Source organism: Ambystoma mexicanum, chromosome 5p (assembly GCF_040938575.1).
Source record: "Ambystoma mexicanum isolate Mex_15411 chromosome 5p, UKY_AmexF1_1, whole genome shotgun sequence".
In the NCBI taxonomy this organism is placed as follows: Eukaryota; Metazoa; Chordata; class Amphibia; order Caudata; family Ambystomatidae; genus Ambystoma; species Ambystoma mexicanum.
The window spans coordinates 804575379-804600863 of record NC_090930.1 but is presented as its reverse complement, the minus strand read 5'-3'; the positions used below and the strand labels follow the sequence as shown (position 1 = coordinate 804600863).

General features: G+C 46.6%; 1 protein-coding gene across 1 annotated transcript in view; it reads right to left on the bottom strand.

Annotated features, from left to right (window-relative positions):
- The window catches only part of AVL9 (AVL9 cell migration associated), a 933501-nt gene that overhangs the window by 142493 nt on the left and 765523 nt on the right, over positions 1-25485 (bottom strand). The window contains exon 13 of the mRNA XM_069613227.1: positions 20369-20486. Coding sequence (XP_069469328.1) covers positions 20369-20486 — 118 coding nt within the window. The remainder of the gene's footprint in view (positions 1-20368; positions 20487-25485) is intronic.

Here is a 25485-nt window from a genome sequence, read left to right as displayed (position 1 = left end):
CCACCAGGCCGACATGCTCCTCGACTGTGCAAACATCTGACACGTGGCTAACAGGTCCGCCATTCTGTCCCCGGTCAGGTACACTCTGCAGTCGATCGTGTTCCAGTGAAAACCCAGGAAAATCAGATCCTACGAGACCGTCATGGAAGATTTCTGCCAGTTCACCAACAGCCCAAGATGGAACAGGAGCTGAAGGAGAGACTGGAGATTGCCCGCTGCTGCCAGCGGACAAGGGCTGCGTAAGAGCCAGTAGTCCAAATATGTATACACATGGATACCCTGGAGACAAAGATAGGCCGCAATCACCGACATCATCTTTGTGAAGACACGCGGCGCCGAGCTAAGGCCAAAAGGAAGTGCTCCTCTCCCAAACAGAAGCGGAGATATCTCCTGTGTGGGATCTAAATCAGGATATGCATGTACGCATACTGAAGATCCACCACACTGAGCCAATCGCCCATCTGCAAGGAGAAGCGTATCTGGCTGGGCGTAATCATCTTGAATTTCTCTTGGGGTAGGAAAAGATTGAACTGGGAAAGGTCTAGGATGGTGCACAGGCCAGCCTGGTTGGGTTTGGGCACCGTAAACAGCCGGGAGTAGAAGCCCTCCCCTCGCTCCCCAAGGGGAACGGGTTCCACAGCTCTGAGGTCCAGAAGTTTCTGAACCTCGGCTTTGAGGGAGGGCGAGCCCAACAGCTGAAAAGGAGGGTTGAGGGGTGGGGCAGGGGGTAGAGGTAAGCGGAAGCCCGCCCCCAGTGACGGACTAGACTCATCTGTCTTCTGTGATGGTCTGCCACGCCTCCCAATGAGACGCAATGCGTCCTCCCAACGGCGTCTCTTGCGAGCACGGAAAACCCTCATTTAGTAGGTTTATCGGTGGCAGTGCCACCTGAACCTGAGGAGGATGCTGAGGAGTGGGAGAAAAACCGCGACAGACCTTTCCACATCCGCCTATTAGCTCCCGCTAATACCAATTCGGTGTTGGCCTGCCTGAGCTGCAAGGCCGAGTTGGCGAAGATCTTCCTCCCGAGGGAGTCGAGGAGCCTGTCCTCTTTTCCCAGAACCTGAGTAGCCATTGTGGAAGAGGATGCTGCAGGCCTGGACTGCAAAGTGGCTGCAGCCACTCCTGTGGAGGAAGGGGGCTGACAAGACGACAGGGCCACCTCTTCCGAAGAATGCAGCCTGTATCTCGTGTCAATTTTCTTATTGACAAACAGTCCAGAGTGTGGCTTTTCCCAGACTCTGCGGACCTCGGCCAGAACATCCCTCTGCAAGAACAGGCCGGTACGCTCCAAGGGAGACAGGGTGAACACCCCAGAAAGCATGCCCTGCTGCGGAGCGGGTGCCTCGGGCACTGGAACATCTAAGAAGCTCATCATGTCCAGTAACCGGTCATGAAAAGCTCTCACAGATCGGGAGAGGTCCTCGTTGTCCTGATCGCCTTGCACGTCATACGACAGGTCAGGATCCTGCTGAACCGTGTCAAGCGCTGCCTTGTCCACAGGGGACAATGGAGGCAAAGGCGGAAGAGTCGGGGAAAGCACCGTAGGCAAGGGAGGCACCGTCGGAACCACCGGAGGAACGGGTGGAGTCGGAGGCACGCACGGACATATCTCCCTAAAAAGCCCTTTGAAATACTCCCTCATGGGGTCGGTACGCATAAGCGCTTGAAATTCACCGAAAAAGGTGTCCTCCGGAGACTGTTTCGGAACCTGAGGAGGCCTCTCAATAGGTGGACAAATCCAGGAACGTAACGGGACGGGTGCCACACCGGCCCCTCCACCGACATATCCACATAAATCAACGGTGCTAACCCTGCAGGCAACGAAACATTGTGCGGAAGAGGCATCCGAGCGTTCCAATCGTACACTGGCTGATAAGGATGCACACAAGGGACTATGTTCACCCAAGGAACCAAGCCCTACACCTGAGGCCGATGGCGTAGTTGTAGTGGTAGCACCCAAAATGGCCACCGCGGTCATGGCGGGAACAGGTGCCATTTTGTCATCATCTGAGGGGAACTGCGGGACGTGAGGCAGGGGTCCTCGTCGATGGATCAGGGGTCTTAACTTTAGCCTTAATATAAGGAACCTCAGCAGAGCCGGTACTGTGAGGCCTAGAATGTTTGAGACATTCCAACCGCCAAATAAGCCTTCCCAGGAAGGACCTCAGTCTTGCCGGTAAAAGAAGAGCTTTCCTTCTTTGCCCCCTCAACAGATCTGGTGTCGCTGCAAGAGCAGGAACGGTGAGAAAGCCTTCACCGGCAAGGCGTTGCCAGGCCTCTCAGAAATGTAGGTAACTTTAGCCTCTGAAAGAGGGACCTCGGACCCACGTCCGGTGACAGCCTTATCCACGTGGGCCCCCGAGCATACGTTCGGTAACAGCAAGCCCCACCAAGGCCTCGGGGCGCACCCCGGTCTTATTTTTGAGGGGAGCCGACAGAGGTCTCAGAGCGAGCTCCGGTATCCCACGATACAGTAGAACTGGGTCTACAAACAGCCCCCTCAGGAGGGGCCTCGGAGCGTGCTCCGGTATCCACAGGCCCCTTACGGAGACCCTCGGAGAACACTCTGGTACAATTATTAGGCCCAACTGGCACCTCAGGGCGAACTCCGGTGACAGAGCGATCAACGCCCCTCCCGGCCTGAGAGGAACCTGGAAAGGTATACCCGGACCGGGGTGCTCTGAAAAGTAAAGAACTTACCAGGCGTTTTTTCTTCTCGTCGATGAACGCTTGAAAATGTGATGGAGGAGTTCGTCGGAACACCTCCTCCCACCGCTCCAACCGACGTTGAAGTGCCCGGACTGAAAGGGAGTCGCAGTAAAAACAGGAGTCCCAATGGTGATCGGACCCAAACACTCTAAGCAAAGAGGATGAGAATCCGCCTTGTAAAACGACGGTGACACGATTAACAGTCTGGAAAGTCTAGTTTGAGCGACGTAGACAGACTACTACACGATCGCTAACGAGACCCAGAGAAGAAAAAAGGAAGAAGATCTTCCGAGGATGCAAGTGCGTCCAGTCCCGAACGAGCGGAGAAAAGGGCTGATGGGCAATGTGCGGGGCAGAGCCAAGGTGGGCGGGGTTACGGCCACATGCCGGGCCCCACGCAGAAAGAAAGAGAGGAAGGACACATTTGAGAAAAAAAAAATTTGGATGCTTTTTACAAAGTGCTCTGGTCCCGTCCCACAGGACGGAGAGATGTCCCATAAGTATGGAGTAAAGGGGACTGAACGTAGGAGTAGGGTGGTCTGTTTTCAGTTTTTAGCCATCATCAGCCAAGCTACCATTAGTAGCGTCATCCGTGCTTTCTTTAGTGGTTTGGATGTAGAATGCAATTCCTGGTCTAAGAGCCCACATATGCTTTCTTCCAAAGAGAGGGTGTGCACTTCCAGTATCATGCAATCTATCTGTCCCTTAATGTCTTACCAGAATCTCGTGATCTTAGGGCAGTCCCACCATGTATGCTTCCAGTCCTCTTCCCCTTTACGTCCCGTCCAACACGCCTGAGATACTGTAGTATACATTTTGTGTACTTTGTGTCCACATCTCTTCCCAATGATCCTGTGGGATGCTTTCTCCCAATGGCCCCTCCCAGGCTGTTTGGTAATGCCAGATATTCTGAGTATTACCGTCCTGTAGTATCGAGTACATGTTCGACACTAATTGGTTGTCACTGGAGTGTGCAATTACATGTTTTAAATCTCGTCAGTTGTCTTGTTGCAGCGTACCGTGTCTCTGGTTGTCTTAGCCAATGTCTCAACTGGTTGTATTAAAATCTATCAGTTTCTTTTAATCCTATATGTACCTTGCAATCCTCGAAAGTAGCTATCTTGCCGTCCCACACCATGTCTCCTATTTTCGTGAGCCCCTGTTCCTGCCATTGTCTGAACTTACCCTTTTCCATACCGGGGGAGAAGTTGGGATTCCCAAACATGGGAGCAAACGGAGAGGGGCATGATGATAGATGCTGCTTTTTTTTAGCCATCTGTCCCATTTGTCACACGTAGTCCGGAGCACTGAGCCAAGTCTGGCACTCTGAGGCTATCCCTTCCTGGCAGCTATGACAGACCTGCCAATGGCACACCCGCCAGCACCCTGTCCATTTGGGCCCAGACCTTCTCTCCACTTTCTGTCAACCATTCACGCACCACTTTTAACTGACGCTTCATAATATCTGCTCATATTAGGTAGCCCCTTCCACCGCCTCTTTTCCCCTGAGTTATAAGTAATTCCAGGGAAGCTCTGAATTTTGAAATCAGTGAATTTATTGTTTTAACGAATTTCTGCGGGACTGCGATTGGGAGGGTTTGAAATAGGTACATGAGTCTGGGAAGTGTCACCCTTTTAACCATTGTTATACATCTCAACCACGCTATTCGAAGAGGGGGTCCATCTGGAAAAGTCCTCTTGTGTTTTCTTTAATATGTCTGGGTAGTTTGCTTTAAATAGGTGTGAAATTATAATGGTTAGATTTACCCCTATGTATGTTATATCTCCACAGCGATTCTGAAGGGAGAGCAATTGTGCAGGGCAGTAGATTGCTTCTTTGGTAGGCCCAGTTCTAGTATTTCTGACTTAGTCATATATATTTTCACCCCTGAGATGTTTTCCTGTTCCCCTACTGCTGCCACCAGCGCCGGGATTGACGTTTCTGGTTCCACGAATGTCATCAGCATGTCATCTGCATATGCAGCTATCGTATGAATTCCCCCCCACCGAACGGCATACCTTTTATAGTTTAATATTGTCTAATAGAGAACAGCAGTGGTTCTAAATAAATTGCATATAGGAGGGAAAACAGGGGGCACCCCTGCCTTGTCCCCCGCTCGATTTGTATTTTGTCGGATAAATGCGTTTATGGATAGTCGTCTAGAGGGTCTTTATAATCTGGTCCTACAATTCGTTTAAAGTTGGGTCCAAAGCCCATGTGTTTCACTGCTTCTAACAAATATAGCTATTCTACCCAATCAAATGCCTTTTCGGCATTTAGGGAGGGGGGGGGGGGTTCAGTGTCGCAGGGATCTGTTTGATTTCAGTTTTCTCTATAAGATGTATGACCCTTCTAGTATTATCCAAGGTCTGTCTCCCTGATAGAACGCCTGACTGGTCTTGACCCATCACATAGGGCAGTATGGTTTTCAATCTGGCAGCCAAGATCCCCCCTGTATATTGTTTGCATTTAGATTTAGTAGCGCAATGGGCCGATAGGTACTACACATTGTGAAATCTTGGCCAGGTTTCCCAAAGAGGACCACCTTCACCTTCAACATTGAGCGTGTTTTACTCTCGCTATGCTGAAACAAATTATATAGTTTTGTTAAAAACTGTGTAAGGTCTTTACTTAGTACTTTGTAAAACACTGCCGGAAATCCATCTGGGCCCAGTGCTTTAGTGCTTGGGAGTAGCTTCATTATTTTTTCCACCTCCTCTTATGTTATTTCTCCCTATAGGATTTCCCTATCCTCTGGGGTTACTTTTGGCATATGTAGTTTATCTAGATGTTCCAGTGTTTATGGCTGGTCTGGTCGCCAAGAAGGAGTTTATAATGTCCTCAGTTTCCGTTGAAACTGTGCCATCTGTTTGCTTTATTCTGTCTATATTATGATTATGGGGTTGTTGTTTCAGTTTTCTTGCTAACACTGTGTCTGCCTTGTTTGCTTTAATATAGTATTGTTGTTTTAGGTTGAGCAGGGCTTTTTCTGCCCTGCCCGTTCGAAGCATTTCTAACTGTTTTCTGACATCTTTCATCTTTTTATAATTCTCCTTGTTCTCATTTACTGCTAGTTCTCTTTGGGCTTCGGCGGTTGGGCCTCTAAGTCCTTTTCCAACCTATCCCTCTGTTCAGTCCTCTGTACTTGAAGTGGGATTATCTCCCTTCTGAGCACTGCCTTAAAGGCATCCCAAACGTTATCCAGGGATGCACCTTGTGTGTTGTTTATCTCAAAGTAATCGCTTAGATGCTCTCAGTGTTTCTGGTCAGATTGTATCATATAATATTTCCCTTGGTAGTGTCCATGACCACAGTGGGCTGCCCTGTTTCCTACCCCTTAGTGTGACTCTTATGGGAGCATGATCAGATAGTGAGATTGGATCCACCTCCATATCCATTAGCGATCCTAGCAGCCTGGGATTCCCCCATACATATTCTATCCTGGAAAAAGTACAGTGTACATCGGAGAAACACGTGTATTCAACCTCACTCCCTTTTTTTTTTTTAGCTCTCCAGAAGTCCTTCAACGCCATGTCTGTAAACTTCTCCCATAGTGTGTTTGATGGACCCTGGCCTTTGGTAGTCGTTTCGCCATTCCTATACCTCCTGGGGTCCCAGGCCAAATTAAAATCCCCTGTCAATAATATCTCCCCTTTCGCAAAGTTTTCCAGCTGCCCCAGGACAGAGTGTATGAATTTTTCTTGTCCCATGTTGGCGGCGTACACTGTTCCTTGTTTTCAAGAAGTATTCGAATACACATGTATCTACCATTTGGGTCTAGCCGAATGCGGAGCACCTTCGCTCCTAGCGTGTTTTTGATGCTTATCAGGACCCCAGATGTTGTTCCTTTGGCATTTGCTTAGTATATTTGTGAGAATCGGTGTAGATGGAGCCTGGATCTGTCACCCCTTCTAATGTTTGTCTCTTGGAGCCTAATTTGTATTTCCAATTTCTTCCGTTTTATTGGGCTGTTCAGGCCCGGTATGTTATGTGAGAGAATATTTATGGTCATTGCTCCGATATGTGTGTTTCTGCTTGTGTGTAACTTTTATCAGATTCCTCGGACATCTCCCAGGACTAGGACTCTGCAATCCCACCTTACCCCCAACCCTTCACTCCTCTTAACCCCAAATTTCGCTTACTAATGTACCAAAAGTGCATTTTCTTGGCTCTGTTCCTCTAATTTTCCTCCACTGTTTCTTTTCTTTATCGATCATATTCTCCTATCCGTTTGGTGAGAGGGCCTTTTAGTTTCTCTCCTCTCCTCCCGTGTAAGACAGACCAATCCCATGGCTTAAGTCCTTGCCGGGAGCCCATCATTGTTTTGCTCTAAAGTCTGCCTTCTCCTCCTCCAGCCATAGAATTGAGAGGCCCTCAGTGCACATGGTGGCCCTATGTTGTTTCCCGTCCCATAGGAATATCACACCAAATGGGAAGGTCCAGTTGTATGGAATTTGTCAGGTAATTCTTTTGTCACCGGGCCCATTGCTCTTCTTTTTTGTACCGTGGTCGCAGCCAAGTCTTGAAACACGGGAATGAGTGATCCATTAACTGTCAGACGTCTGTCCCCTTACTGCACACAGGATTTTTGCTCTCACTTCATATGAAGCTAGAGCCACCAACACATCTCTAGGTTTATCTCCAGGTCCCGATCTTTTTGGACCTACTCTGTGAATGCTGTCTATATTGAATGTCCTCTGGTGAAGGTTCCGACAGAAGGTTCACAAAGCATTGTTGCACTACAGTTTTCAGTTCTGAATCCATATTGGTTTCTGCAAAGCCTTGGATTCTAATGTTTCTTCTCTAACCTCTTTTAGAGAACCTTTTATTTCTTCCTTGAGGCTCGCAATTTGATTGTGAAAAGTCGCTGTTATTCTCTCCAAGCCATTAATGCAATCCTTTAGATGCTCCTTATTGAGCGCCATTTCACTTATCTCCTGGGGGCCCTCTCCTCCTTTGCTTTGCTTCTCTGTTCTGCTTGCTGGGGTTTCCTTGAGGTGTTGTCGCCAGCACTGCTCTATTTGGCCCTCTTTAGCATCTGGCATTGCTCTCTGTGGTGCTGGGGTCAGCTTCCCCTTCGTCCTTGGCATTGGAAGGGGTTAAACTGGCCTCCGATTTCTCTTCTGGTCTATCATGGGAGTCGTACAGTATATCCTGTGGCCTTAGTACGGTTTGCAGTCTTGGGGGGCTGGGGGGGTTGGGGGGACGGGGGAGGCAGCCAACACTGCCTGCTGCTCTCTTATTTTTATCTTTGCCCTTGGGGCAGGTTTGTGGAGAGGTATCCGGGGAGGGGATAACCACTCTTTTTGCAAATTTCCGTTGTCTCCACCTCACCCCCAAGCCCTCCTCGGGCCATATTGCCACCTTATCTTCTGTATCTTAGATTTCTTGTTTCCGCCAGGTATTGTATCGCTCTTCTACCGTTTGAGCCCCTTCTGTGGTGGGGTTTAAATTTAGGTGATGCTGGAGTATGGGAGCAGAGTTTATGTCTACTATGACTGTTATTCACTGCTCACCGCTGTGGTTGCTCTGGAAACTGCATATATCCCGGGAACTTCATGTGTTTCATTCGAATATCCGGTTACGTGATTTAGTGAGTTTCTCCCTCTCTGTGTGTGCTTTTACCTTTGGATGAAGGTCCAATGAAACTGACTTTGAGCCTGACTTCGGTTGTGTCCTTCTTCCTCTTGCTTTGTTATATGCCAAACAGATTACCCTGCAGCCCCTCCGTCATACCAGTGACATTATTTCAATAGTTATCATAGCTGTTATCCACCCACTCACATGTAGAAGGGCGGGGTAGCCTGTATTCATCTTTCCTTTGCTCACATAGTTTGCTCCCTTAGGAGGCAGGCCCCTCGTTAACAAAAAAGAGAGAACTACCCAGATTATACTAGAGCCACATGAAATCCTACCACAGTATTTAGTACCCCTGGAATGATACTAATGCCAACCTTCATGCCTGAACCCCCTTTTAGTAACAAACTAACTGAACAACACATTAGCCTATAATGCCAATGCTCGAGCCTTATTCAAAGACACAAAGCGTTATGAGAAGCCCAGACTTTTCCAGGCCGCCATGAACCCATGTTCAATCCAGCATAAGTAGCTCCCCTTAACATATCATCCACCAACTTCGCTTAGTTTAGTAAAGTCACGGTCCAACCAGATATCTCTGTACTCCCCCCCCCCCACCACTCCGTACTAAATAGAGAATTGTGTAAGCCGCCATGAACAGTTTAAGCATCATGACAGATTTTACAAGGAAAGAGTCGATACTTTAATAAAATGTCAGTGTCATCAATTTCTTCCTCATCTCTTCCCCCATAAAGGTTTGAAGAACTTTTCCCATTTCGTAGTGCTCTCGGACACTATAACAGACTCCAATTTTCCCTGCTGTTCAGACAATAATTGGGAAATGTCTTCAGTATCCGAAAGCCTGTGGTCTACTCAATTATAACAGTTGGAAAAAAGGAAACCCCACCTGTATCTGACACCTTTCTCCATTAGCCAAAAGGTGCGCAAAGCTTATGTCTCGCCAGCCTGCCTCTGGGAAGGTCCTGAAACACTGATCCTTCAAAATGGAGTTTGCCCTTCAATCTCGCTCTGCTGAGAATATCCAGCTTGTCGTTATAATAATGACATCTCAGCAGCACCGACCAGAACCTACTTTTCTTCATCAGGTGCAAATAGGAGCTGCTGCACTTTCCTCATTGTCTTCTCTGGGAAATGTAATGTTTGTCCCTCTGTGTGTGGGATCCCCACAACCTTATATTATAGCGCCTCTCACAATCTTGCCGGTCTTCAATCTGCAAGGTAAGGCCCCTCTCCCTCACATGTAGGTGTTTAATACGAGTGTCCAGGTGCATTTACAGAACATTCACCTTCATTTGGGTATTCTTCACCACCTCCAGCTGATCCTCTGCCTTGTGAGTTTTCACTTCAGATCCATTCTGAGAGCTTTGATCTCTTGAAGAATAGCCAGAATGACCGCCTTGATAGGGGTCTCCCTCTCCTTCCAACTCCATGAGGACAGATCCGGCCCATGCCTTCCATCTTCCATCTTGGACGTATGGTGGGGTACTGCTTGCTCAGAACCCATCTCCATCAAATATGGAGTGCCATAAGGGGCCTGTATCTCCCCAATCCTTTTTAACATCTACACAAGTCTCCCATGTGATAAACTTGAAAGTATGGCCTTTCATTTCACCAACTACGCTGACTTCCAGCTTATCATGGACCTTAGTGGTGACCATGAAAAAGACAATATCCCTCAATCATATATACTCGATCATCCAGGAGTGGATGACTGTAAAGTGGATGCGCCTAAACAGCTCTAAAACAGAGCTTATTATCTTTGGAACCAATCAAGCCAGAAAAAAGTTGGACCAAGCATACACAGACTTTATTCTAGACACTTGCGCCATCAAGGTGGTTGAAAAAGTAAAAACTCTAGGCACAATATTTCAGGCATCCCTCAATGTGGATGCGCATGTTAACTACGCAACTAAAAACACACACTACCACCTTAAAATCTTAAGACAGATAAATCCTCTAGTGTCACGTAAGAATTGTGAAACTCTAGTTCGAGCCATAATCATGCCCCGGCTGGACTATTGCAATGCCTTACTATGTGTAGCAAGCAAAAAGAACATTCAAAAGCTGCAGACTGTTCAGACGATGCCATCAGGATAATCTACAATGCTACTAGGAAAGAACAGAAAGGAGCTTCACTGGCTGCCTGTTTTAAAAAAACATTCAATTCAAGACACTGGCTCTTGCCCATAAATGGCTATATGGAAAGGCCCCAGACTACCTAAAGCAAATACTCCCCAAACAGGACTTTGCGCTCAAGTACCACACACCTTCTTGTTATACTACAAGCTAAAAGAGCTTGAAGAAATGGTAGATCCTTCCCTCTTAAAGCGGCAAGTAACTGGAATAAACTTCCTATACATATGCAATCAGCGGAAACTACACTACTTTCCAGAAAAACTTGAAAACAACCCTGTTCAAATAAACTAGCCCCTTTTCAGCCATTTTTGTTTTATGTTGTCTGTTTTGTGCCCTGAAATATGGGGCCTCCAGCAGGAAACAAGGGTTTGTTGTCAGACTCTTCAATTGCTTCCCTAGGAGGAACTGAGCCTGCTCTTCAGCTCCAAAAATCCCTCTGTATGAAGGGGGAAGGGCGAGAGAACTTCACCCCACCACGGGCACTTGGCGCCAGTGCCTTTCCAAATGCTGCCTGCACTTCCCCTGGCCCAGACGTTCTCCCTTACCGCCTCTGGGCCCACCTGCCAGTCCACTGCACTGCAGACTTGTCGGGGCTCCTCTACCGTTCCAGGTTACGCGCCCGCCAGCCATGCTCAGATCAAGGGTCCTCGGGCCTCCCCTCACTTCCAGACTGCAATGCCAGAGGCAGGCATCATTTTCCACCTCTCTCCAGCCGACACTAAAACCAGGACTCCAAGTACCCATGGCCCTGGCTTCTCCACAACGCACTGGGAAGCTTTTCCAAGCCTCTAGGTGTTTTGCTGCGCCATGTATCTTGCTGTGATGACCGGCTACTTGCATAGGCACCTCGCCTTGTCTTGGTGGACGAAACAAAAACCAGGACAATTTTGCAAAGTAAGAATGAGCACTGAAAAATGTATTTATTTATTTATATATATAGCACACCTAGCAATTCGACATCAGGGTGCATTGCTTACAGTAATAATTACAGTTTACAACAGTTATGAGATTTAACATATGCTGGGGATAAGATACCCAGGGATTATTTAGAATAGGCATACAAGTACAGTGGCAGAATAATTGTAAAGATAATTACAAATGCATAGAGTTTCTAGCATTGGGTGTTTAGATACCCAGAGATTGTTTGCAGAAAGTCATATAAATTACAAATTATAGTAGTAACAGAATGGTGCAGATATTTACAGTTACATAGAGTCCCTCGTAGGTGTGGGCATTAGTCTCAGAAAGATGATTATGAAATATATGCTTCTTTCAAGAGAAGCCAAGATTTAGTGTTTTTACTGAGTTGATTGTAGGATGGGTCCGTCCTTAAAGCGGGAGGTAGTGTGTTCCACAGTTTGGCGGCCATCGCTGGGAAGCTGCTACCACCAGCTTTCTGCAGATTGAACCTTGGCACAGTTAGACAGTGAGTTTGTGCAGATCTAGTGGGGCGAGTTATTGTGTTTCGAGTGAAATTGTAAGGCAAATAAATAGGTTTTAAAAAAACCATACAAAAGATCCAAGCCGGGAAGTCCATAGAATCAACTTTGTTTCAGAGGTTATCTCATTTCAGCTAAATGCAGGGTCTCAGAGTTTTTGCAAGCATTTGTGGAGCATTATTATGCCAAAGCCTTGGTTACATTACTGATGATAAACAATGATGGTGTTAAACATGTACGAAATGGAGGACTGGATGTAAATATATTATCACTTCCATACATTTGTCTCTTGGGCTTACCACTTTCCTTTCATTCAGCTTCTCCCCTCCGCTCTCTAGTCATTATACGGCTTCATTCTATTCCATCCCATCACTTATCCAGACTATCTTTAATCTGTTCATCACTTAACTGGTGAGACAACTGGTTTTCTGGCAGAAATAAGAGTATTACCGTCCCTGCAGCTGGAACCTGACCTGCAGTCACATTTTATCAAAAAAGTGCTCTAAAATTGATATCGGATGAATGTCTATTAAATAAAGTAGGGTGTTTGACTATTTGCCCTAGGCTTTTTGTAACAAGAGGGAAGGGTGTACAAAACAGCAACTATCCTTGACTACGCTTGTGCTTCTAAGTAAGTGCCCATGCCCTGCTGTCCCAGCCCCCAAACATTGGCAAGTGCAGTAATATTCCTCAGCCCAAGGTTTGCTAGAATGCTGTAATTATTCTCCCATTAGTGAATAGTTGTACTTGAATTTGTGGTACAGTAGAAAGTGTTCCTTAAACATGGGACCCCTTTTTAGTTTTAGCCTTATGGTGGTGCTTCAGTTATAAGCTGAAACTGTTGTATTGGATTACAGTTAGGAGGGAGATGGGACGTGATAAGGGACACACATCTTGTGGGTGTTTTGCTTTTTACTCACCCTTTGACTGATCTTGGCCTCGCCAATCCCTATGACCTCTCAGACATACTACTGCCCCATCCCACCCAAAAACATACTCCTGGGATCTCTTTGAGCTATCTGTCACGTAGCAAAAAGGAACAAGTTACTTACCTGTAACTCTTGTTCTCCAGCAAGGGATTTGCATGGATTCATATGCTCATGAATATTCCCAGTCAGGCTGGGAATCCTCTGTAAAAATTAAAGCAGTTTTGTTTTAAGCCAAAACTGCTCCTCTCCTCTGTGGCCTGTGTCCTTTAGTTCATACTGCCCCCCAGCCAATGACACTAGTCCACCTAAACGCCACACTTTGTGGCCAACTTCAGATTTGGTAGCATAGGAAAAGTGGCAGTATGAACCGGGTTGAGCCAGAGAGGCGAAGGTGGGAGGGTTTGCATGTGAATCCATGCAAGACCCATGCTGGAGAACAAGAGTTCCAGGTAAGTAACTTTTTCCTTCTCCAGCATGGGGTCCTCATCCAGTGAAGTGGGAGCAGAAGACTGATCCACTGCATGTGGCGCCTCAGGGCCTAAAGTGCTGTCTGGTAGAGCACCCAATGTCTTTTCTACCGGGGAAAGCGGAGGAAGAGGAGGAAGTGGTGGAGGAGGTCCTGAAGGAAGAGGTGGAGGAGGTTGCACCACTGAGGCCTCAATAGGATCTGCTGGAACAGGTAGCGGTACAGGCGGCCTAGGATACATTTCCTTAAAAAGATCCTTAAAGTACACCTTCATGGGATCAGAATGCATAAGCGCCTGAAACTTCCCAAAAAACGCATCCTCCGATGAAGGTCTAGGCATTGGAGTGGGCAGAGGCTGCTCGGACTGGGCATACTCCCATGACCGCAAGGAGGATGGTTGCCAGGATGGACCCCCACCAATTGGATCAAAGGTGAGGACGCAGGAGGGAACGAGTCTGTATGCGGCAGCGGTGCCCAAGCACGCCAATCCATTGGAGGGTGGAACAGGTTCTTACTTTCCATAAAGTGTGAAAAAGGCTGCACAGCCCCAAAAAGAGGTCCCACAGCACCAGTTGTAGTAAACGTTAGTGTAAGGGAGTGTGGGGTGCATTTAAAGGCCCCAAACAGAAGTCCCTTTCACATGAATATCAGCCATTTAAATACTGCAACCAAAAACGGCCTGGATTTTGCTTTCCCCGTCACATGAATGGCAGGAATTTAAACACTGCAACAAAAACAGCCAGGCTTTTTCATTTGTTGTTCATGACAAATTAAAGAACCATGGGGAAAAGGGCCTACCTGTCATTATCCATGGACAAGCAGCAGTTTAAAATCACAAAAGAAGGAGGAATCAAAGAATCCTGTGGCATGGAAAATAGGATTTTTAAACATTGGAAGCAAAAACGGCCTGCACATGTGTTTGCAAATAAACACAGCTTTAAAAAGCCACAATGGAAAAGATATCACTGCTCACAGAAAAATGTCAGGAAAGCAGAACAGGATGTGTGGGCTGACCAGAGCAATGTATATCACCCCAAAACCCCAGTGACAGTTGGAGACACTTAATTTAGGAAAAACCTGTTCTGGCTGGGTGCTGAAACTTCATAATGAAAAGCCCCACTCCAGCTGGATATCATACCTCCCATCCAATAACCCTGCAATAAAATGTGATGCTGCTGAAAACGTCAAAATTTCCTATGCTGCAGACTGGCTGGCAGGAAAGTAGGGACTTCAAAAGAAGGCCATCCGTGGCTGAAGCATGACTAAAAGGTGTGAATCCTTGGTGAACTAACTTCAAAGAGACTCATAAAAATCTCTGGTCAAAGGCTGAACCAGAGGAACAGATAGATGGCTGTGGGGGATGAAGCAGCCCTCACATTTGCTGACAAACACTCATTTAATTTAAGAGACTATTCCTTTTTAGGCATTTTGCGCAGCAATCAGTCTGAGGATTCATTTCGTTTTTATGCCATTTTTCATGTAATTTTCAGGCGGTTTTAAGGGTATAAAATGCATCTACCTGTGACTCTGGGAATGGCCATTTAGACTAGGGTTATGGCTGATCTGGACATGTTACAAAATGTGAGAGTGGGCGAAAAGGTGGAAAATGAAATTAGGAATATGCTTCATAATTTACAAATTCATAACTATTGTACATTTTATGAAAACAACAAAAATGTGACACATGGCCATGCTACATCCTATGGATTTGGCAGTCAGTTTATCCAATTTCCCTTGATCAGCTAAAACAGAATATATCTTTCATATGGCAGTTGCTGGTACAATTATGAAGTTATGATACATAACTAGTTTTTGCCAAAAAGTTGAAAGTAGAACAAAGGATGGTGATGAATAGGAAAAGACAGATGTTGCTCCAAAACCCCTAAACCAATCTTGACTGGGTGCGGAGAGAGAGAGAGGGTAACTGTCCAATCCTAGCAGCATGGATTATGGCAGGCTACTGCTCCTAGATTGTAAAATTAGTGATGTAATTTCTGCTATATAAGGGGTACTGTACTAGAAGACAGACACACAACGACCGGGGAAGACAGAAAAAGGAGAGCAGAGAGAAGGCTGCTGAAACTTACCATCTTTGAGAGTGAAGAGACCAGACCCCTGCCCTATCTTTCCAGAGTGTCCTGAGATGCAGCTGGCTTTCCTGAACCTTAAACAAAGGCTTGCTATGTAAGTAGCAATAACCCCAGACCTAAATTGCATAAGCCCTTCATTTTTGTAGCAGTGCATCCAATATTTCCCAATTGAAAACCCCAATTGCCAGTGTTGTTCAGTCATCTCCCTATAGAATAATCTCTTGCTTGCTTGCGTATGTTAGCATATCCCCACTGAGAACCCCCTCATTTGTCTGTGTAAATCCTTAGTATTTGTGTAAGTAAATCAATTAATTCCCCCATTGAATTTCACAGGATCGTGATTGTGGGCTTTCGAAACCAACAATCTTTTTCCCAGTGTATTTGTTAATTGTTATAGTCATTAAAGTGTTATCAAAAGAATCAATCCCCTTGTGAGCTGAAAACTGAATTTGTCCCTGTGTTTAAATTATGCCCGGCTAAGTGAATTTTCATTTTCCAGTATCATTCCTCTTTGCTTTTTTGCATTTGCCAGTGTCATTCCTCTTTGACCAGTGTCATTCCTCTTTGCATTTATTTGTTAGCCTGAACCAAAACCGATTCTAGATTTGTGAGCTAAAACCCTTTCCCAGAGCCTACCTGTCATCATAAGCCTCAGTGTAAATGAATTTCCATTTGCCACTGTATTTTCCCATTTGCTTTCTCCCTAAAAAAAAAAAACGATTTTCCTACTCTATTTCTATTTTCCCTGGTGTGCTGATTGGTATTCTCTAAAACTTTGCCTGTCTCCTAAGTGTAAGCAGTACAAATTGTCTTCTATTCTATCCCCTACCAGTTGTGAGAAATAATAAAAAAAACATTCTCCCTTTTTTCTTCAAAAACGGGTTTTCCTGTCTCTTTGCTGGCTTCCCATACTGTGGTGGTGGGCTTCACCCCAAAACCGATTTCCCCCTATATTCCTACTCCTTGCCACTGCCTTCCATTCAAAGGAATCAAGTCTGATTGATGTTTGTGGGTGAGTGTTGCAGGGGGAGCGCTTAACTGTAAGTGCTATCACTTTGTGTGGAATTGTTATTTTCCTGTTTTGTCATTAAAACAAAAGCAAGTCTAACAGTCTATTTCAACCTTGTTGCTCTAGGTAGGATATTGCATTTTAGTTGCCACAATTCTGGTGGCTGTTGTATTTTGATTATCCTCATTTACACTGAATAATAAATTAATAAAATATCTTATTAATACACACCGGCCTGGTTCCTAGTCCATTGTGACATTAGGGTGCTCGTGGAGGTTGGGTGCGAGACGGGTTGGAGGCCTACGCAAAAATAATCCGAAGTATACTAAAAATAAAAAGCATTTTATTGTGCGCCACATTCATTGTAGGGGAAGGAGTTCCCGGAGTTCACGGCATGTGCTGTGTAATAAACCGTGACAAGAGGTAGTTAAAATGGGCGTCGTGGAACGCAGGGGTTGGGCCGCTATTTTGTCAATGCATGAGGCGAACTGCGTCACAGGAGTGAGGCCGTAGTCCCCTCAGGGGAGTCAGGGGTGTCAGGGGTCTTATGTGACATCTTAACCTTGGAGCAAGGAACCTCGGCAGAGCCGGTCCTCGCAGATCTAGGGTGTGTACTCAACACCTTAGGGACTGCTGAAGACTTAGCCCCAAGAAGAGGACCCTTGGCAGAGCCACTACTGGAAGGTCTATGGTGCGTGACAGCCTTCTTTGCCCCCTCAGCAGAACTAGTGTGAGCATGATCCCGAGCGTGGAAAGGCCGAGACCAACGCCCTACAGCCAGGACCCTCAATGGGGGTCCCTCAATCCTGCAGGTGTTCAATATAACCCCAAGAAGGGGAACCTCGGGAGTAACCCCGGTACGTTTAGCCACCTAGGACTGGGCCTTGAGTCGAGACTCAGTGTCATTAGTTCCCGGTGAGGAACCCTCAGGGGAACCCCGGTGTCGAGAGCCCCAGAAGAACTGGGCCCAACTTTAGCCCCAAAATAGGTAACCTCGGAAGAGCAACCGGTTTTGTTAGCCCCCCCCTGCAGGGGTCCTCTGAGGAAGCTCTGGTGTGCCTGTTAGGCCCCTTGCAGGACACCTCAGGGATTTACCTGGTAGAAGAGCTACTTGGACCCCTCCTAGACCTGGAAGACCCCCAGGAAGGAGTCCCCTGGTCGGGATGCCATGAAAAGGAAAGAACTTTTTTTCGTCAATGAAAAGCTGCAAGTGAAGTGGAGGACCACATTGAAACACCTTCTCCCACCTGACAAGTCGACGCTGGAGTGCGCGGATGGAGAGGGAGTCGCAATAGAAGCACGAGTCCCCACAGTGTTCCGAGCCTAAGCACTCCAGGCAAAGAGAGTGGCGAACTGCCCTCGCGAAACAACATTTGCATGAAAAACAGGACACGAATCCCAGATGCTCCGGTATAGACTGAGAACAAGTTGACCGTGGAACCGGAGCAAGAATGAAGGACAAGGGAACAAAAAGAAAATATTCCCAGTGATGCAAGTGCATCCGACCCCGACCGCACGGATAAAAGGACTGAAGGGGTGAAGCGCGGGCGGAGCTCAGGAAGGCGGGGTTATGGTCATGTGTGGTGGCCCCGCATAAAATTAAAAGGACAACAAATTTAATTTTTGATGCTTTAACAAAAGTGCTCCGGTCCCGTCCCAAAGGACGGAATGTCCCCCAAGTATGGAGGAAAGGAGATGGGACGTAGGAGCATAAAGTATTTATTGATTGAATACTATAGTTTGGATTGAAGTGGCTTATTTGGTGGTTTGAGAGTTTTAGGATGTTGTTCAATAAGGACGTATGCAACATATATGAAGCTAGATCCATATAGATCCCAGTTTGCCTTAATTGGACATCTGGAGGCACTCGGCAAGACTAAGGAAATTCACACTGTGAAGGGGTTGTGGAAGCTTCAAGGTCAGACAGCATTTGTCTCGGGAGGATAGCTCAGGGGCAATGTGCTTGTCTTGAAGGCAAGGCGACACCGAGCAGCACAGGTTCGATCCCCGGGTCCGCGCTTAGAAACCTCTGGGTATTAAGCATGTTGTAAAAAACCCATTACAATTACACTTCCATTACAATTGACCGTATTCGCCTCCTTGTGCACCAAGCTCTATGGACCTGGCGGTTTGCGGGGAGAAGGACGTTGCAGCATTCCTTGCTCTCCCCATGCAGTGGAGACACACATCAGCGTATACGCCGTCTCTACCGGCCCTGCTGCTGTTCTGTTAGGACTGAATCGAAGGATCAGACTGCTGCTCATCAACGCAATGGTGAATGGCTGTATGCTGAGATCTTTCCCTGGAAGTCTGTCTACCATTCGACTTCCGGTCACTGATTCTGCCTGTTTGTTGACATTCTAATGCCTGTCGTTTTGGAACTGTTTGAACCTGCACTGACGTCCTGCTGCCTGATGTACTGAACTGTTGATCCCACTATTGCTGAACCCTTTTTCCTGCTTACAAACTATTCTGCCTTACATCTGTTGGCTTCTCTGAATTACCACTATTGAGTCTCGACAACTATGAACCTTCTTTTGATTTCCAACCTACCTCTTTTCTTGGTTATTCTGAGGCTTTGTATCTACTTCCAATTTCGTCTCCACTCAACCATCAGGTGCCCTATCATTTTTTCTCTGTGGGCATCATCTAGTCAACACTTTGAGGTGGCCTCCCCGCATCTTCTCTCATCTTGGCTCTCTGAATTTAACCTTTGGGACTTCAACATTGCTCAGTGCGACTTCTTTCTGCATATCCCCTTCACCCTTGTTCTGTCCGGTATGCTACCATTGTGGACTATTTTTCTTTGATAGTGTCCATGTGCCATAATGCCAGGTTTACCTGGCCAAGTCTTGGGGTGTGTGCTGTTGTATCTATTGCATATCCCACCCCTTCCAAGGCACATCACGCACACATTTGCAACCTTCAAAATCCTTGCTAAGCCAGTACTCTTACTGTTCTTGTAGCCAAGGAAGAACCGTTGAATACAATACTCCTTCCCACCTTCACATCGTCTCCGGGAGTTGCCTTTTGATGCCTCCCGGGGGAGTGGTCAGGAAAGTTGGAGGAGCTATCCATGCAGAACACCCGGAGTATATCAGCAAGTAAGGAACACAGGGAGGGGGGGGGCATTAAGCCTGGATCTCAACTCCTGTTGCCGCCCCATGTTGACCTCGCATTGGAGGCACCCTGCCAGGCTCAACCTGGGCAATGCACCTCAATAGTTGCAGCCACTGACATCCCATGATATGGGAGCGGCAACTGCATTTATGACTGCCACACGCCCCCCGTGTTGGCAGAATCGTGAAGGAAAGGAAGGATTACGTGCAGAGCATCAAGGCAGATATTGTCGAGAAAAAAAAACGAATTGAGAAATAATTTTATTTGACTGAAAAACGAAAACTACTTTTTGCTTTTCTAACATTTATTTTATAATGCCGGGGAGTCTCCCCACAGCACCCTACCGTAACTTGTATCCTTACCCTCCCCCACCTATTATTTACTGTACATATACCAAAATACCTACTATTTTCAGTCAAATATATTAGGTCATTTCTCATTCGGATTTTTTGTATCAGGTTTTTTGTACGGATTCGCATCACATCAAGACAATACAGACATCTTCGCTGGGCTCTCAACAACCCCAACGCCTTTAACACATTGGATTTGTCATATCTTATTCCATTAATTGGTTTGGATTTCCTTACATACAACCTAGAATGATGGTCCTTTTAACATGGGGCTGCCAATTCAACCTATCTGAGAAATAGAAGTAGCAACATCAACATACAAACAATAATGGCGCAGCCCTCTATCATCGCCCCCAGTGATCTGGGTGGATAGTATGGCACCTCTTATGGAAGGAGTCTGGTTTAATGAGTGCGAGATTGGTAGTATTCCGCGATCTACAACTCACAAGACTCAAGTAAGTAACTGAAAGCATTTTATTCTGAAGGCTCGATCCTTTTTGCTCCTGCTGCCCGCTTACCTTGGATTTACCTCTGCCAGAGCTGGGTGCTTGTTGCTGTTCCATACTCTGTAGTTATGGGTAATCTTCCATGCCGATACAAAGGGACTGCCATAGTCGGAGAGTATCTTCTCATTATCTGAAACATGGGGAATGGAACATTAGATACGTGTGTTGCAGAATGGAACGGATGCAGGGGTGAAGACTGACATCACCAAAAGGGAAACAAGTGATGCTACTCTGCTCCCCCAAATCATTACACAAACACTTTATTCTGGGGTGTTGCATGTTCCTCAAAAGACAAAACAAAATCCTTTGAAATGCACCATTCTCCTCGTTTTACCTGTTCATCGGTTCAGTGTCCTGGGCAAATATTAGGCATACAAATTTAATACGCCTTTTCTGCCAGCAAAACAGAAGGAAAGGCGCTATCATAGTTTACACGTTTTATAAATAATAATACACACACACATACGCAAATGCTTGTCAAAAACGAAGTACTCTTTTGCTTTGTGGAACAAAGGTATGGCATGGACTGTGGTTACCTTGAGAACTTAAAGGAATGGTTCGCCCAAAACATTTTATTGCAAAAAAAGATGGGAAATAATAAAAAATAATAGATAGGGACTTTAAAAAAAAAAGTGCCAATGTAAAATTTTGAGCAAATGAACCTCAAAATTTACAAAAGGAAGCACATGAGAGCCACCAATCTTGGGCGCTGTTTTATAACAAATGAAAGACACAGACCGAACAATAACTGCGAGTCAACTGAGAGATGAATGCACTCATGCTCCATTCAGAGAGAGGCTTTGAAAATGTAGCTCTGACAAATCAGAGAATCGGGGGGGGGGGGAGGCAAAGAAGCACTGCACATCTCTGCTCCCTCTTCATGGGTTTACGGTTGCCACCTGAAAGGTTGCCAGCAGCTAACCTGCCAACCTGTCCCAACTCCATGCCTCGTGTCCTGTTCCCTGGTCAACCAAACCCTGTGAACTCATAGGCTGCATACGACCCAAAGAAGTCTTTTTACCGCCCGTCCTGAACGTCTGTTTCTTGCACTGGTGTTATTAACGCGTGCAGCTCCAAGGTATAATATTAACAACCAGTGTTTGTGGGTAAAGGGCTGGCATAAAGTCTCTATGTTTAATACCCATGGCTTTAAGGAACAGGAAGTAAAATAATCCATGAAAGTAACAGGAGTACGACGTTCCTGGATCTACATGGGTAGAATAAAAGTAGACTAGAAGATCAACAGCCTGGGGGCATCAAGTTTATGTAGGATGGAATGGTGGGGGTCTGAGTCACCTGAGGAGACAGGGGTATCTTACAGGTCTGAAACCTGGTAATCCACTTTACAATAAAAGACAACATGGAGAGGGGTGATGTCTCTGTGTGGCCTGTAAACCTGCCGAGATACCACCAAATTGTACTACCATTACTGCCACTTGGACTGGCGGTATTACTGCCGGATTACAAGTGGTGGTAGGCAGTGTTAGTCCCCATTAATTGGAATCCATAGGACTCCATGGTGGATTTCAGCGGTATTACTGCTGGTAGTAATTTTGCTGGTGGTAATACCCCAAATTGTTCTATTTTGGGCAGTATGGTGGAGGAAATACCTCCAGCTTCTTGCTGGAGGACTTTCCTCCACCTTTGCCCTCAAACTCATAGTTGGGTGGTGCGATAATGTGGCTCTATACGGTATTTCCAGTGTTGCCAGTCAGAACTCATTTACCTCAGAAATGTATTCAGTTCTCTGTTTTTTGTCCTGACGCTTACAATGTGCGATTTGCATTACAAGCTGTGTGCCGCAGACTGCTTCCACTCTAAGCGGGGGAGAAGTTAGGACTGTGGGGACTGAAACAGCAGGACTTTTCAACCTTTTGACATAAGGGACCTTCACTGAGTCTTGGGGGACATCACCTCCCACGAGATATGGTACAGTATAATCACCTCATTGCTTTCTAACACTGGTTCCTCTACATCAGCCTCTTGCTGACATAGAAGGGTTTATAGCTGTTCAGTGAGAATTCAGTGGTTAAGATCTGTGCTGGCCTGCCATCTTGTGATAAACAGCAGCTATTAATCTTAAATTTGTCGCCATCGCAAGTCTCACTTCTCCCACAGCAACAGCAGAGTCTGCTTGCCAGTGCCCCAAAATTCTCTTTAATTTCATGCACAGCTGCATTTTATTTTTACAAGGTTATTTTACTCAATGAATGCTGATCAACTGTTTTAAGTCTGGACTTTATTAACTGGGTGCTTGTAATTGCAGCACCAGCACTCTTTACAATCTAAACTAGAGGTGTGTTTATAATGTTGATTGTTCCAAAATACATGTTCTAGTGTGCTGCTTTGGGTCAGGTGGCCCCCTTTAAGCTGTACACAATGATACATTGGCTGGTTGACATACTATGTGATTTGTGTATTTTATAAAGGAAACTAAGACCACTAGAACCAGGGTAGGTGTCAGGCATGCACGCATGCACTAATGGCTTTAACTGGACAGGTATATGGGCAGTTAAAGGCACATCTGCAACAAAGCGGATACTTTGCTGGGTATCTGATGGCAATGCGTTGTTACCTGGGCTTTTAATGGCAATCCATGGTAGTGGCATAAGTACCTGGGCAGTTTTTCAGTCCTTATTGATGGAGCATGTAGCTAGGTATTTGATGGCAGAGAGGTAAATACCTGGGCAGTTGATCACAATGGTTAGCAATGGAGTAAATACCTGGCCAGCTGATGGTAATCCTTGATTAGGGTGAAAGCCATGGCAATGGGGCAAATTCCTGGGTATTTTTTGGCAACCATTGTCCATGGCCCAGGTTCCTGGTCAGTTGCCGATCCTTCTTGGCAATATTGCAAACATCTAGGTAGTTTACTTGACAATTGTGCAAGCACCTGATTAGTAGCTGGGAATGGAGGATGGTCCTGGTAGTTGATGACCATTTCTGAGATGCAAAGCCACAACAAGGAGGGAGATATCGGAGTACGTGGCTGATGCCCTCCTCTCCAGTGGCCGTCCTTCCGCCATGATGGCACTTTCCAGGACCCTCGGTTGGGCAGCCTGTGCTAGCAAAGGAGCTAAACCTGTTGGCTTTGCTAAAGCTAATTTTAAAGTTGTCACTGTTAATTCCAGTAATCGCAGTCCTTTGTTTTGATCACAATGGGCAACATCTGGGAAGGGCCACATGGCTATGGCTATGGACCACTTAGTTTTGTGTCGCTACACAGCGTTGTGTTCTTGATAGGGCGGTGAAGTGGGAGAATGGGATAACACCCTCCCCCTGATCTCATCCAGACCATGGCCTAGGGGATCACAGCCCAGGCACCCCCCACGAGAGGAGTTCACTTATTTACCAGATGACAAAATACCCTGCTTCACAAACATGCATATACGAAGACTAGGTCCACTAGTACGCCCGGGTCAAGTCGACGCCTGCAACATGGATCAGCTCGACTAGAACAACAGCCACAAGTATTCACATCGTTAGAGATGCCATGACGCCATAGCCAACAGACAAGAACACACGTGCCACCATGCACACTGGTCACTCACACACCAACCAACACGAAGACTATACTCAGTGCTATGACGTAGCGGACTGACATACCCACGGACATGCATCATTGTTATTTTTCACATAGGCCTTCTACAGCACCGCAGAAACGCAAGACGCCTGAAGAGCTTGTGTATATGCTGGCCGATGCTTTTGCTACCTATCACTATGAAGATGCCACCATGTGTATCTCATGCTGCGTATGACACTCTGTCACCCCTACGGTATGGATTATGTACTGCCACCCACGGACTAGGCCCAAGTAGGCCGCAAGCAAGAGTCCCCAGGCAGGAGCCTTGCAAACGAAAATCCTCTCAGAACAAAATACAAGTGCTGACCATGCAGAACGAGCCCCAACGAGAGCCCGCAGCCAAGGCCACGATGTTGCAACCTGCATGCTGCGCGCCCAGCGTCAAGGTTATACCTACAGGTGCCAAGCCCTCAGAGACAAAATACAAAATCTAATGCTCATAATTCTACTCCCGCTACGGTCTCCCCACACGTGACTAAGCCGAACTGACAAGGTGCCAAGCCTACGAGACAGAACCGCTAGGGTCCCACGTCTGGGACACAATCTGCAACAACGAAGCGGCAAGTTGGACACCTACAGCGATGGGAAAGACCTGCTCACCAGCCCGTAAGCAGACATGTCCATTGGCCGCACAAACACATAGTTGCACATTGTTGCTAATGTCAGGTACACCGCGAGATGGGAACGACGATGGTCCCAGGCTTGGGGGCTCGCGGGATAACCAATCAGAATACAGGGGGGCTCATCACTGACGCTATTACTCTTAGCCAATAACCAAAGGTCCCCTTGTAAGAATTCCAATGTAACAACTGTTAGGGACAACCCAAGTCTGCCACCTGACCCGTCCTCATCCACTAACATTTCTTCCCATAGGGGATCTATACTAACCCTACCACTCGGGGAACCAACCCAAAGTGGCGATAGGTTTTGTGATGATTTTCCCAGGTGACGCAAGTAGCGCGTCATACTGCTGTAAAAAGGGCCTGCGAGCCCCGCTGACGAGAGCCACTCCGGATGCATACGGACTGAGCGTATCCCTGCCGTTACTCTAATAAACAGCAGTAGTTGCCCTGCTCCTTGTGTGTGTCTCATACTCTTTTTGGGACGCGGGAGGAGTTGGGGCCTCCCCAGCCCGGAGGTCTGCGGACGGCTCTGCCGGCCCCCGGGAGATCACCCCGACAGCGGGCTGTCATTTGAGCAATTTGGAATATTTCGGTGAATGCCATTTTTTATTTTGCACACTTTAATTCTCTCTGCATCCGTCTACAGTAACCTCAAACAAGCATTGGCAATGCCAACCGTTTGGGCTTTTATGCAGGCAGGGGAAAGGCACTTGCCAGACACAACCATAGTGGTATTAACTGGCCATTGATTGTAGCAGGTGCAAAATGGTGCGAGTACCAGGGCCTCTAATAGCAGTCCCTGACAAATGAGGTTTATGCTCATTTCTGGGAAGGTAAGACGTTATTAAGCATAAGTGGGGTGTACTTTTTTTTTACTGACTCCTTCATTTTTTGAATAAGGGGTGTTTCAAATGAATGTTGAA